The 12638-nt window shown below is 35.7% G+C and overlaps 1 protein-coding gene across 4 annotated transcripts; it reads right to left on the bottom strand.

The window, feature by feature from the left end:
• Positions 1-1328: 1328 nt before the first annotated feature.
• On the bottom strand, positions 1329-12638 carry LOC116019930 (sterol 3-beta-glucosyltransferase UGT80B1-like). Of its 4 annotated transcripts, none has more exons than XM_031260325.1 (15): positions 12518-12638; positions 11438-12353; positions 9521-9669; positions 8561-8803; positions 7541-7652; positions 6908-7078; positions 6233-6296; positions 5075-5132; positions 4809-4986; positions 4209-4339; positions 3149-3251; positions 2734-2810; positions 2448-2495; positions 2153-2302; positions 1329-1808 (listed from the first exon to the last, which is right to left on the bottom strand). In XM_031260325.1, exons 2-15 carry the CDS (start codon positions 11817-11819, stop codon positions 1599-1601), a joined length of 2076 nt encoding a protein of 691 aa, XP_031116185.1. In that variant the 5' UTR covers positions 11820-12353; positions 12518-12638; the 3' UTR covers positions 1329-1598. The 4 variants fall into 4 exon arrangements, with proteins under 4 accessions (XP_031116185.1, XP_031116187.1, XP_031116186.1 ...); XM_031260327.1 differs by having other exon boundaries at positions 11438-11835; positions 12518-12614; XM_031260326.1 differs by lacking the exon at positions 12518-12638 and having other exon boundaries at positions 11438-12510.

Here is a 12638-nt window from a genome sequence, read left to right as displayed (position 1 = left end):
TAACACCATTGCCCTCCTCTATATGCCAGTAGTGTAATCCGCACAACAGTGTCGATGACAACATGATTGCTTTGTTGCCATCCTTTGCACACTAGCTACACAACCGTGTCCCTACTACCTCTCCCTCCATTGTCACACTACTCCCAACTCCACAACACCGCGACCATGGTCCACAATGCATTGTGGACCATGATCATAGCTGATACTGTAGTTGTGTTGAACGGATACTGCGGTTGTATTGAAAAAATACTGCAGTTGTGTTGAAAGGAAACTGCAGTTGCACGGAACAGAGGTCATTCATCCGTTCAACACAACTGCAGTATCCGTTCAACATAACCGCAGTATCTTTTCAATACAACTGCAGTATCCGTTCAACAACACAACTACAGTTCTAGATGGATGACACGACCTCTGTTCCGCGCAACTGCAGTTCCCTTTCAACACAACTGCAGTATCATTTCAACACAACTGTAGTATCAGTTCAACACAACTGCAGTATTAACCATTACCCATGGTCCACAACGACTGCCACAACACCGCTTCATCATCAAGTTCTCTGGTATGTTAGCATTAAATCCCTTCACAAGATTTTCCTAATTTAGTTTAGTCAGTGTAGCAAGCGGGGAACACACATTAAATTAACTATGAAAATTAAAAGTAAACAAAATAATTTTATTTCGGTTCTTACATTTGTACTAATTGCTAAATTGCAATGCAGTATCTGTTCAGTCAGTATTGACTCCACTGAGGTTCGAACCCACCACCTCCCGTATAAAGGGAAGGGTTTGATGCCACTGGACCACAAGGTTCTTGGCTAATGGTTCTTACATTACATGTAACAACTATTTCATTAAGTGTTTGCCTCTCTAACTATTAATTTTAACAATTAAACCCATATGCTTATCCAATTATCCCATTACTAGTCCCTACTCCCCCAATCTTCAAGTCTATCAATAACATCCCCATCTAGTTGAGATTAAACTTTTTGCTAACTCTCTAGGGTCATCCATCTCTCCTGTTTGCACTTTATTTGCTAGTTTCACTTGAGTTTTTTTAGTTTGAAAATTTAATTGCACTTTTTGGCCAGATTCAAGTATTCAACTACTTATTTGACCCTTATCCCTAATAAAAATATAATAAATTTTCAGTGCCATAAAGAGTGAAATGATATAGCGATTGTAAGGAGTAAAAATAACAATTTTCAAATATTTTATCTTGTTTAAAACCTAGGATAATGACAGTGTGTTTCCTCATAACAAAAAAAAAAACAATTTTCTAATGTTTTAATAAAGCTACATTTCACAACCCACGACACACTGGCATTCTGATTTCAATTTCCTTCAAAGCTCAAGAATCAAACCAGACATTGCTGAACCTAAAAACAAGCCTAAAAGAGAGGAGTTGCATTCCCAAATCAAACAATCAATTATACAGAAAAGCCTCAAGAATATAAGCCTATTCACTACATCTGACTATGAAACACATATGAACAGATAAATTCCCTTATTTCTATGAATAAAATGAATGATGGATATGATGAAAGCATGAACAAGAAAAAACAGAAGAACAAATGTATGATTCCATAATGTCTTCAAAACCTAAGATTTAGAACCACAAGCCAGGGAACAGAGGCTGCCAATCTTTATAAAAAGCCATTGCAAAGGATCCGGACTATCAGTTTCTTCCACGGAAGGTGGGGTTGGTAATGGTAGCTCTGTGGGTAAATGGCGATGAAAAGCATCGACAGCACCTGCAACTCCATCATCGCTATCTATTAGCCTTGCTAGCTCCATTACTCGTGATTTCACCTGTTCAATTATAATGGAAGAAATGTCAAACCATGTTGTGCTGAGGCCGGTGAAGGGCCAAGCCTAGCACCGAGTAGCTATGGGGTTGTTAGGCAGAGGCCTGAATGGTCAAATCCAACCCCCTGCCTCTTGAAAATGTGGTGGCGGTATAAGGAAATAAAGTTCCCCCTTTGCTAAAAGCTATAGCTTTTGGCGGCGTATTGGTAAGCGTTTGATCCTAACAAACAATATTTTTTGACATTGACAGTTGAAGTTCCAAGTATAAAATTTAAACACTAACTGAAACGGAAAAGATAATTCTTCATAATTCATAAATACCATGATTCAGAAAGGTAAATGCGTACCTCAGGTTGGAGCATGAATCTTATAGCCTCAGATAAGCCTTCGACAGTGAGCTGAGATATAGGAATTGGAGGTGGTCCTAGTCCCCTCTGATGAAGTCTGTCCCCCCAGAAAAATTGATCTCCGAAGAATGGTACTATAGTTGTTGGACACTGCATTTTGTATTGGACAACCGCATGATGGTGGTTAGGTTTTCCGTCAAGGAATGCACAGGAAGGGCAATCCATACATCTACTGTCACAAGGCATTAAGTTGAAATTTAATTCAATTTTCAATTTCAAAGAAAGAAAATATTACCCCAGCCCGTAGTCCCGCAGCCGTGGTTCCGGCACCACCATGATGAACCTATGCACAAGCAATAACAATACTAGTACATTAAATGTCATTTCACAAAATAATTTTCTTGACATGCAATAACTGAGGTCACCATAAAACATTATGTATGATAATCACCCATTGCCCCCACACACACCCATCCAATCCTATAAGAAAAGCACTTACATTCCTTTAGTATACAGAACTTAAAAGAATAACACAAATGTGACACGCAGGAAACTCAGAAAATAAAAATGGCAAAACTCACCACAGCTGAGCATTGCAGGAAAAGCCAGTCATGAGGGCAATCCGAAAGCTTATAAACAGTTTCAGGAATTTCTGGTACTGAAAGGCAACATAGGTAAATTTCTCAAATTAAGAAAAAAAGAAGAAGAAGAAGAAGAAGAATGATCTACAATCAGAAGTGGAAAAACTTGCTAAGGAACTTGCACAACCAAATATTTCATCGCATTTCTCTTGTTTTTTTTTTTTTAAGTTGAGTTCTCCTGAGAGAACCCAACTATCAGGCATCTCCATAAGGAGGCAACCTAGTTCAAAAACAAATAAATTAAAATATCATAGCAAACATCCTTTTGATGAAGACTCTCTAGGAAATGGACATTGTATTCCTAAGAAAGCAAAACCTCAAAAGAGAAGAAGCATCATGAAGAGAGACAACTTACAAGTACCAAGACCTCCCCAACCTCGGTCAATAATTCCCCTCTGTCCAGTAACTTTCAGTGCTTCCACAATTATATCTGTGGTTTTCTTGGAATCCTCAAGAGGCTTCAAGCAATAGATAATTATCAGTATGTAAAACCTCATAAAACTCACTGTGCAAACTGAAGTGGATTCAAACACCAACAAAGACTATTGACAATATTGGCAACAGGTGAGAATATATTAGCTTTATGTCTCTCATATAACTGTAAAATATGAGAAGCCATTAGGATTTAGCATGTTTCATAAGGTATGTTTCAAGGAGTCCAGCCAAATTATTTGACCTGAAATGTTCTATTGTAAGAGTAGTCCATGAATTTAATTTGAAGCAGACAAGATTTGACTAATATATACCTCTAGTATGATAACAGTTCTTTCTTTTCTTTTCTTTTTCTAAAAACACTGCAATAAGTCTAATAACACATGGAGAATCTAAGTATCATCTGCTACTATTGTTAATTTTACAAGCTCTTCAATTTAATTGCTAACTGATTACACAATCCAGATCCATTTAAGATGAATAAAAGTAATGTTCATAAATAATAATGCAGAAAGGGCATATTAGAGCAACCCCATTGGTAAGGTTTTTGGGCAAGTTTTTTGTGGGTCCTAGACTGCAACCAAAAATAAAAAGTGAAATTAGAAAAATTAATATAAAAAGTAAAAAAATTGGAGTCGTTGCCAGCCTCCAATTGCCCAGCAGGCATGTGCAACTTCTGTGCTGGCCTTCTCCCTCCTCTGCCACCTCACTTTCTCTTTCTTCCAAAACAGCCAAAAAAAACCCCAAAAACCTCCATTGAGGTTGCCCTTAAATAGTCTTCCTATAGCATGCTATAAAGTATTTATTGGAGAGCTGTTTGGAAACCTCAATCTAAAAGCCTTATGGGTTCATACAGCAGGAATAATATCTCAAAACAACAGAAATAAAGGGTAACAAATAAACAAAAAAGAAAAAGAAATAAATCAAAATAAGAAGCCACTTTTTATCAATATTAGAAACTTCCAAGAAAAGGATCACCATACCATGCTTCCAAAACCAATATAAATAGGTTTAGATCCTCTTTTGATCCATTGGGTAAAAGCTTCAGGAGGCTGGTAATTTGATCCAAGGTTTAAGAAACAATAACCGACAACATCAACCTGCGGGCCCCAGTCTGTGGTATTTGTCAGACAAAAAGAAATACATTACATATAATATATAGCTCTACTGTCAAATGGTAAAGACAACCCTAAAACTAGATCTAAAACATATTGATTGGGAATTAGATTCCATCAGATATAGATTCTCCTCCCAGTTGATTGTGAAGTATAAGGAGACATAGAAAACCATCAATAAAGAAAAGGAGATGAGAGAGAGCTTGATCCAATGATCTAGAGAAGCCCTAAATTGTTGTAGCGTCATAAGGGTACTAAAGCAAATTCAATCATTTAAAGAGGTAAAGAAGATAGACATCTGGAAATGGCAATCCCAAATAACTTAAAGCAATTACTAGCAAAGAAATAGAGGATGTGGAAAAACATATTGTCTTTACCAACAGGAGTGCAAAATGTGTGTATGTGTGTATTTAAAAAAGGAAAAAAGGCAAACAAATTATCCGAAAATAATTACTATTCCATGCATACCTTGTGGCTTGGGCACAACATGAGGACTCCACAAATAGCCAGTAGGCAAGTGAGATATTGAACCATAGTACATACTGAAATACGCAATTGGGGGAAGATTTAGCTTCTTTTTCCTAAAGTCATTGATGTAGCTTCGTATTCCCCACCATATCAATAAGTCCACAACTATATAAGAAAGCTGGATCAAGCAGGAAATGTTAAGAGAAAATTTTCATGATTCAGAAATCCCAGAGAAAGAGTTTTTTTGCAGAAAACAGGAAACTTACCCAGTATCCAGCGCTTTGAGGTACACGAGCGAATGCATGTGGAAATTCATAAGTTGGCCTGCCTATTAAAAAAACATGTAAGACAACATATTCAGAAGTTCAAAAACACAATAAATGACTAGTGTGACAATATGGAATCAAAGAATATAACATATTGTGGCTCAACTACTTTAGCCAAAGGTACACAACTGAACCAGTTCTATGACTATATTACTTAATCAATGAGGAAATCTATACAAAGCAATTTCCTAGGTTTGTTGCTTAAGGGGGGACAGACATGGTTCGTTGGCTCAAACGTTCTCTGTGGCTAAAAACAATCACTTCATGCCTCGTTTGGTTGATTTAGTACAGTGGTATAGAGGATTGTTTGATTCGAATAAAGGTGGATGATTATCTTTTACAGACATCGCCTACATTTTGAAAGATCTTGACAAGTTTATACATTTCCTGGGACTGAAGTTGCACAGTCAAAGCAAGGAATCTGTGTCACAATGAAAATATGTTTGGGATACACTTAAGGAGACAGAGCTTAAATTGAAAACCAGTTCACACGCCCATGACCCATAGATCCCAATGTTAAGCTTCTTCCAGAATAGGGGAGCCTCTATTTGACCTTGATAGAGAGCAAAGTTTAGTTGGAACATTGCTCTACCTAACAGTTACTTGTCCTGATATTTCAATTGCAACAAGCACTGTTAGTCACTTTTTAATGTCTCCAACTTGAGGAGTAGTGTTGATATGTTGAGGTTACTAAGGGTCAGAAAGTTAAAAGTTATTATCCAACCATCCTCTGGATACGTTCCCATCTAGTTAGATGACTAGAATGGGTAGCAGCGAAGAGTTGTTTTCTTTTGTATATAAACATGTACATGTACCCATTTTTGTTAAATGAAAAAACTAGAATCCCTTTTTTCCTCCCTATTCAACAAGATTGTCAAAGGCTACATGCTATCAATGATTTACAATTAGTTTATACAGTTGATAGAAACAAACAACAAAAGTAAGCAAATAAATAAATGAAAAAAAAGGAAAAAAAAAGAAAAAAAAAGAGCTCTTTAAAATGGTTTATCAGCAAATAGTCAAATACAAGAAATTGAACAGCTAAAACCTTTGTATATGACTATAGATCTAGCAACATTGAAGTAACAAGAAACTCACGTCCAAGGCATTGTGAAAAATATGTGAAGAGGTACTCCAAGGGCTTCAGCAACATGAACATGTCCTGACAAAAAGGGCATGAGAACAAAAAGATGCAATGTTTGTAGACATGATTCAACACAAAGACCATTACTACTGTGGTATATATAGAGAATGACATGAGATATTATAACTAGTGATGGAAAGGGTTCAAGACAAAAACTTCTTTCTGTTGAGGATAGTGTATGAATAATAAATATTTCCCCTCTTATAGCTTACGGCCTTACGCTTTATGTTGAGGTCAAATACATAATTCAACACAGTATTTGGAGCAAATTGAGGTTTTGAAGTCCATAATCTACCCATGATCAAAATGTTTTCACATTTAGCAATCAAATGAATTTTAGCTAAAATGAGGGTGCATGTTAGGGATTATATATAAAATAATAATCTTTTTCCCCTCTCTAAGAGTTTAATCTTTAGCTGAGGTGTGATACACATAATTCAACAAGTTCACCAATGACAATTAGAAAAATTCTAGTCGCAAAATGTATTATATTATTCATCACACACCATCCATCATGCTCATTTGTTCAAAAAAAAATACAAAATTGTAAACAAATAATAATAATAATAATAATCCAAATGGAACATTAAGAAGATTTTGAAGTACAAAGACAGAGCTATTAGGCTCACCATATGCAGGAGGATTTGCAATAATTGCTTGAGCCCTGAAAGGCTGACCAGTTTCTAGATCTGGTTCAGTACAAGCAGGAAGAAGCGATTCAATAATGGCCTTTAACTGTTTTCTCTGTACTGTAATCTCTCCTGGTGTTGAGGGAATGAAGCCTTTATTTCTGGCCATATCTGCAATTAACAAAACTTACTCACAACCAAAGTTGATCCATATTGCCAAAGGCCTTATAGTCTAGTGGCATACTGGCATATACTTGGAACTTTGTATAAGAGGTCTAAAGTTCAATCCCCATTCCCCTCAAATGTATCTTCAAAAATAAAAAATTATTGATCTATACTTCAGTCATCAGTTATAAGTTATTAAAAGATCATGTTTGCTGCCTACAACATAAATTGTGCCAATGCAATCTAATACGGAGTACTAGTTTACAAATTGGACCTATTGCTTTATAACTATGATCATTTTCCTATTCTAAATGAAGATATCACTACATAATAGCACAGGTGCAGTTTCTTTGTTCACAACATCAATGAAACTAAATAATGTCACATAAAATCAAACAATTACCACCACTACAGTATAAATTGTGCTCAAACATAAGATTAAAAATTTGCATGCCATGAATCTCTTACATCCTGCCAAAACCCGAGGGTCACCGCCCAGAGGATAGAAGTCTACACCTGCTGACTTCACAAAATCACGGAAATTGGCATGAGTGGCCAGCCTAACAGAATGACCAAATTCCTGATAACATGCATAAGACCAATTAGAAAACTTAAGCCTAGCCAAAAAGGAGGAAAAAATAAATGATGCCAGTATCAAGGACGTACTCTATAAGATGCAAAATAAAAGAATAAATATACAAGATTTCATCCACTTTTGCAGAAAATGATAAAGGAATCCCTAGGAAACTAGAATGTAAGAATCTGAAAAGACGAAGAAAAAGAATATATGGTAAAGTTATTATGAGTAAAGTCTTAAGAAAACCAATGCATGCATTTATTACCTCAATGGGAATGATGAATGCCTAATTTACCACAAATAAATAATGCCATACTTTCAACAACTTCATTTTTAGCATAAACAGTATATATTAAAATATTACTGAGTGTACCTTTCTTTGTTGGGTCATCTGGTGGGATATTACAATTCAGATGTTTAATACAATAAATAGGTCTTAGAAGGGGTTAAATACCTTTCAATTAATATAAACTTAAGCTACTATTTGAAGTTTTAATAATCATTAACTTAATTACTTAAAAGTTACAAGAAATCTTATGAACAAAGAAGGTTACTACTTTAAGATAGTAAGAAATGCCACTTTCTAATATATTCATTAAGAGAGAGAAAGAGAGAGAGTGTGTGTTGTATACCACAAAAACTACTGTTTTTAGGTGATGTAGAATTTTCGGTAAACAAAGAGGAATATGGATTAGATGGTTAGGGACAGATAGAGTTCACATCTATCATGTGTCCCATCTTTTGCACAATACATTGGTGTCTCTGTGTGTGTGTTTGTTTGTGTATTGTCCACTGGATCTAAATTTCATGTTTGTAATCCAAATAACCAAGGTACATCAAAATATGTGCAAATGGGAGTGTAAGAAGCAGTGAGTATTGTTAAGCCAACAAGGGATATACTGAAATCATGCCTGAAGTCTCTTAGCCATAGCCAGGAATGGCTGAACATCTCCCCTTGTTCCCACTACAAGCACTGCAATCTTCAATTTTGGGACAAACTTGTTAGAATCAGTGACAATCTTATCAATGCTAGGAAGTCGGCTTTCAAGTGTATGAAGCTCCAAAAGTTCAGAAGCCACAGGAGAACTCTCAGTTAGATCAACCTCCACTGTCCCGTCTCTTTGGATCTTTACTAGCTCTACAATGAGCTTTTGCTGAAAATGATGAAGAGAGTATGAAAAAAGTTACAACCAAATAGAAAAGATGGAACATGGTACTATGTCAATCATTCAATCATGTAAATTTTCATCTCACAACATTTAACCTAAAGATCAAAACAAGGTATAACAGTGGAAATAACAAGTCCCTAAGAAGAAAATAAAACACAAACAATATATTTTTAATGGCAGTAACTAAGTTAAAGAGCAAATGGCATTCCATCATTCATAACACTTGTCAAAAGCCTTGGTGAAAAATCTAGCTAATGAAAAATAGTGCATAAACAAACACACATACACACACAGACATACTATATTTTAATTTTCAAGTAATATATCTTCATTCACTTTGTATTCTCCACTCATATTCAAAAGTATTTGTGACCCTACAACTCCAAATAGAATTCCAATTCTACTTATCCATCCCCCAATAAGACGTTAAAAAATAAAATAGAAGTTCCAATGCACAATTTTTTTAAAAAGGAAAAGTTTTCTTAGAATTCCCAAATTTTCATTTCACTTTTAAGTAATAATATACTTGAAAATGGCAAATATTTCTCATGCACAATACTACAACTTAACTGCTACCGCACCTTATGGTTCCAATAAACAAATCTAGATAAAGTACATGGCAAAAGAAAAATCAGTTCAATGGTTCATGCTAAAAGACAGCAACTCAATGTGGAGCTATACAAATAGTTTCTGCAGTTTTACCTTCTCACGCTCAGAAAGTCTATCTAATCTCAGTTCGTGCCTTGGAGTGATCTTTTTATCCGTCATAGATCTTGAAAATACAACTTCCTGGCCTTCAAGGATGAGATTTCTGTGTGCCGATGCAGGTGCAGTGATGCTATGCCCCAAACCTAAAAAGTGAAAAGAAAACTCAATATTAAATAAGAAACAAGGAAATAGAAGTCACTAAAACCACCTCAAGCCATTAAAGTACTCTATTTACAGTGTAAAATTAGTAGACCACAAATCCAAAACTTACAAACAACACAGATAGTACCGCAGTTACGCTATGACCCTTCATGATAATGTTAATTAACAAGCAAATGTCAGAGCGTACAGGGGCACTAGAGTGTGACACTAGTCCGATCATCATCTAGGGAAATAATATCAGCTTCATTTCTAGTAGATAAGGAATCCTTTTGGGTAGAGAATTGAAGACCGCAGATTTTTAATAAATACTGATTTTGTGAATGACAAGTTAACAACAAGATGAAATAGAAGAAATAGGAGAAGACTACAATTTTTCAAAAAAAAATAAAAATCAAGAAGAAGAAAGGAGAAGACTACAATATTTGAAGAAACAGCAGCAGAAATTTTTTGTAATGGTAACAAGAAGAGCTAGAAGCAGTAGGAGATACATCACTGCAAATTCCTTCACCACAATGCCATGCATAAGCATTTGCCTAGAAAAAGGGTACAGTGTTTTCAGGCACAGATTTCCTCTCCTCTTAAGAAATATCTTTCCATATCAGGAAAAATTGAAGATCCACCCCCTTCCCTCCTCATAACAACTGTAGACATCATACCAAAGTATTTTAAAGCAAAATGCACAGAGTGACAAGGCATTGCCCTGGTTTAAAGCACAAAGCAAAGTATCACTTTTGTTTAAAATGGGACACAATGTAGTAAACATCAAATTTAATGTTTTTAATTGATATGTAAATGCTTTGCATGCAATTTTAAGATAAAATTAGTTTAGTTTAGCCGAAATTATAATAAAACATGCATATTTGTCCGGTCATATAGTCACAAACATCAATACTAGCTAATACTAACACAACCAATGCAATCCTAATCAAGGTCATCCTCTTGAGAAGCAGGAGCTTCAGTTTCTTCATCAAAAAACTCTTAACATAACCATATGCCATTCAGATCATACCTTTCCATTTTTCACCATTTTACCTATTTATCAGAAACCTTAACATAACCATTGGAAAAGAGAAATGTTAGGATAACAAGCATCAGAGTCAGAATCAGGATTTTTTCTAGCATAGCACTATATACAAAGCTAAAATCTGTTCTTCCTATTATGGAGGTAGGCTCATGGGAGTATAAAGTTAACAGAACACTTTTTCACCTTTTGGGGAGTTCAACCATTTTCCACCAAAGTTGTCAATTGCCACAGATCTCAAATTGCAGCTATTCATCGGAACTGCACAATCAACCATTTCTCTATACTTTTTTTCTTACAGCAGCATAGGCCTTCTCCAATGGACATATCTGCCCTATTTCTTTCTTTCTTTCACAAATTATAAAAGCAGGGTGTTACAACAATAATTCAACTTTTCAATGTACAACAACCCTACTTCTCTGGGCACCCACAATTTTCATGATCTCCAACTAACTATCCTAATAATTCCAAAATTCCAAAAACTTTTTGCAATCTAATGTGTATTAGTAGATATTTTAGACATTCAATGAAGGTCATAAATACTGTTACAAATTAGTAATATACAGCGCCAATACACAAATGCAACACATTGTGCAAGAGTAAATTAACAAATTTGAGGAAAACCACGCTGTAAGCATACTTCAAGCTTGGCTGTACACTGCTAATTCATTTAAAAAAGGCAAAGAGAAAAAATAAATACAGAAATAAAAAATGTATAAGGTGCCAACCTCTTCGGGCTCGGGGTGGTGCACTCCAACTCAGATCTGCACCTGATGAATACGGCAGTGATGTTGCTCTACGGTATGGTGATTCAGGAGAAGATGCATCAGATTGCACATTGGAAGAAGTACCAACTACAGAAGACAACCTCCTCATCCTATTTTCAAATGCATCAGGCACACTGACATCATGCTGCTCATCATCAGACTTTCCAGAAACATCCAATGGGCTACCAACATGATCTCCATTGATTCGGTTCATAACTGATTGATTCCCATCTTGAATCAATGAGTGACTACTATGAATCTGGCACATACTCTTGTCCCCTGGATGGCTTTCAACCCCATCCTCTAAATTTCTTGAAAATTTACAATTCCCATTGCTCTCCATATTTCATCTACTAACCCTTAAAACAATCAAACTTCAGCACACCAACAACTCAAGACCCTCTACAAACTACTTCCTAGCTTTCCAAACTTCTAAATTTACTCAATAAATAAACCAGAACCCACCAAAAGAATTGAGTACCACCAAGAACGACTATTTACATAATATATCCATAAACAAGAAAACTTGAGCAAACACAGTTACACAGAATTGAAATCCCTAACAAATCCAACCTTTTATAATAAAATAATAATTCAAAGTACCAGCAAATATTAAGCCATAAGAAGAATACCAGCCACAATGTAAAGGCTCAGTACCCAAGCTCACTATACAAAAAACTACACGTCAAACTCAAGCTTCGAACATTTGGTGTAGCCAAGTCTGAAATGTAACAAAACTTCAAGAAAATCCGAAAAAGGACCACACATTTTTCCACGCAAATCAATCAACAAAAGCATAAAATAGCTAAGGCAGTGGGGCTGCTCCATGTGCCCCTCCTTGCGAACACAGAAACGCAGTACATGCGCGTTTTAGCAGCTGAAAAAGACTTGAAATTAGGAAATTGAACGAGAATTGTAAGAACGCAATGAACTGTACTCAGGTGCCCAGTGATAATCATTGGATCAGAGGGGAAAAAAGTGTGAATTTCAAATAAAAGCTATAACAGAAAAGAGAAAAGTGACAGGCTGACAGAGGTTTACCAGCATGGAAAAAAACCCTAGGAGAAGAATCGTTTTGGAGGGAAGTTAACGAAGTAGGAAGGTGCACAACTGCACTGCACGAGAACCATGAACAAACTGATCTGGTCAATGAAAAAAAAAT

This window comes from Ipomoea triloba, chromosome 5 (assembly GCF_003576645.1).
Source record: "Ipomoea triloba cultivar NCNSP0323 chromosome 5, ASM357664v1".
Taxonomy (NCBI): domain Eukaryota; kingdom Viridiplantae; phylum Streptophyta; class Magnoliopsida; order Solanales; family Convolvulaceae; genus Ipomoea; species Ipomoea triloba.
Note: the sequence above shows the minus strand (reverse complement) of the source record. Positions and strands in the feature narration are given on the sequence as shown.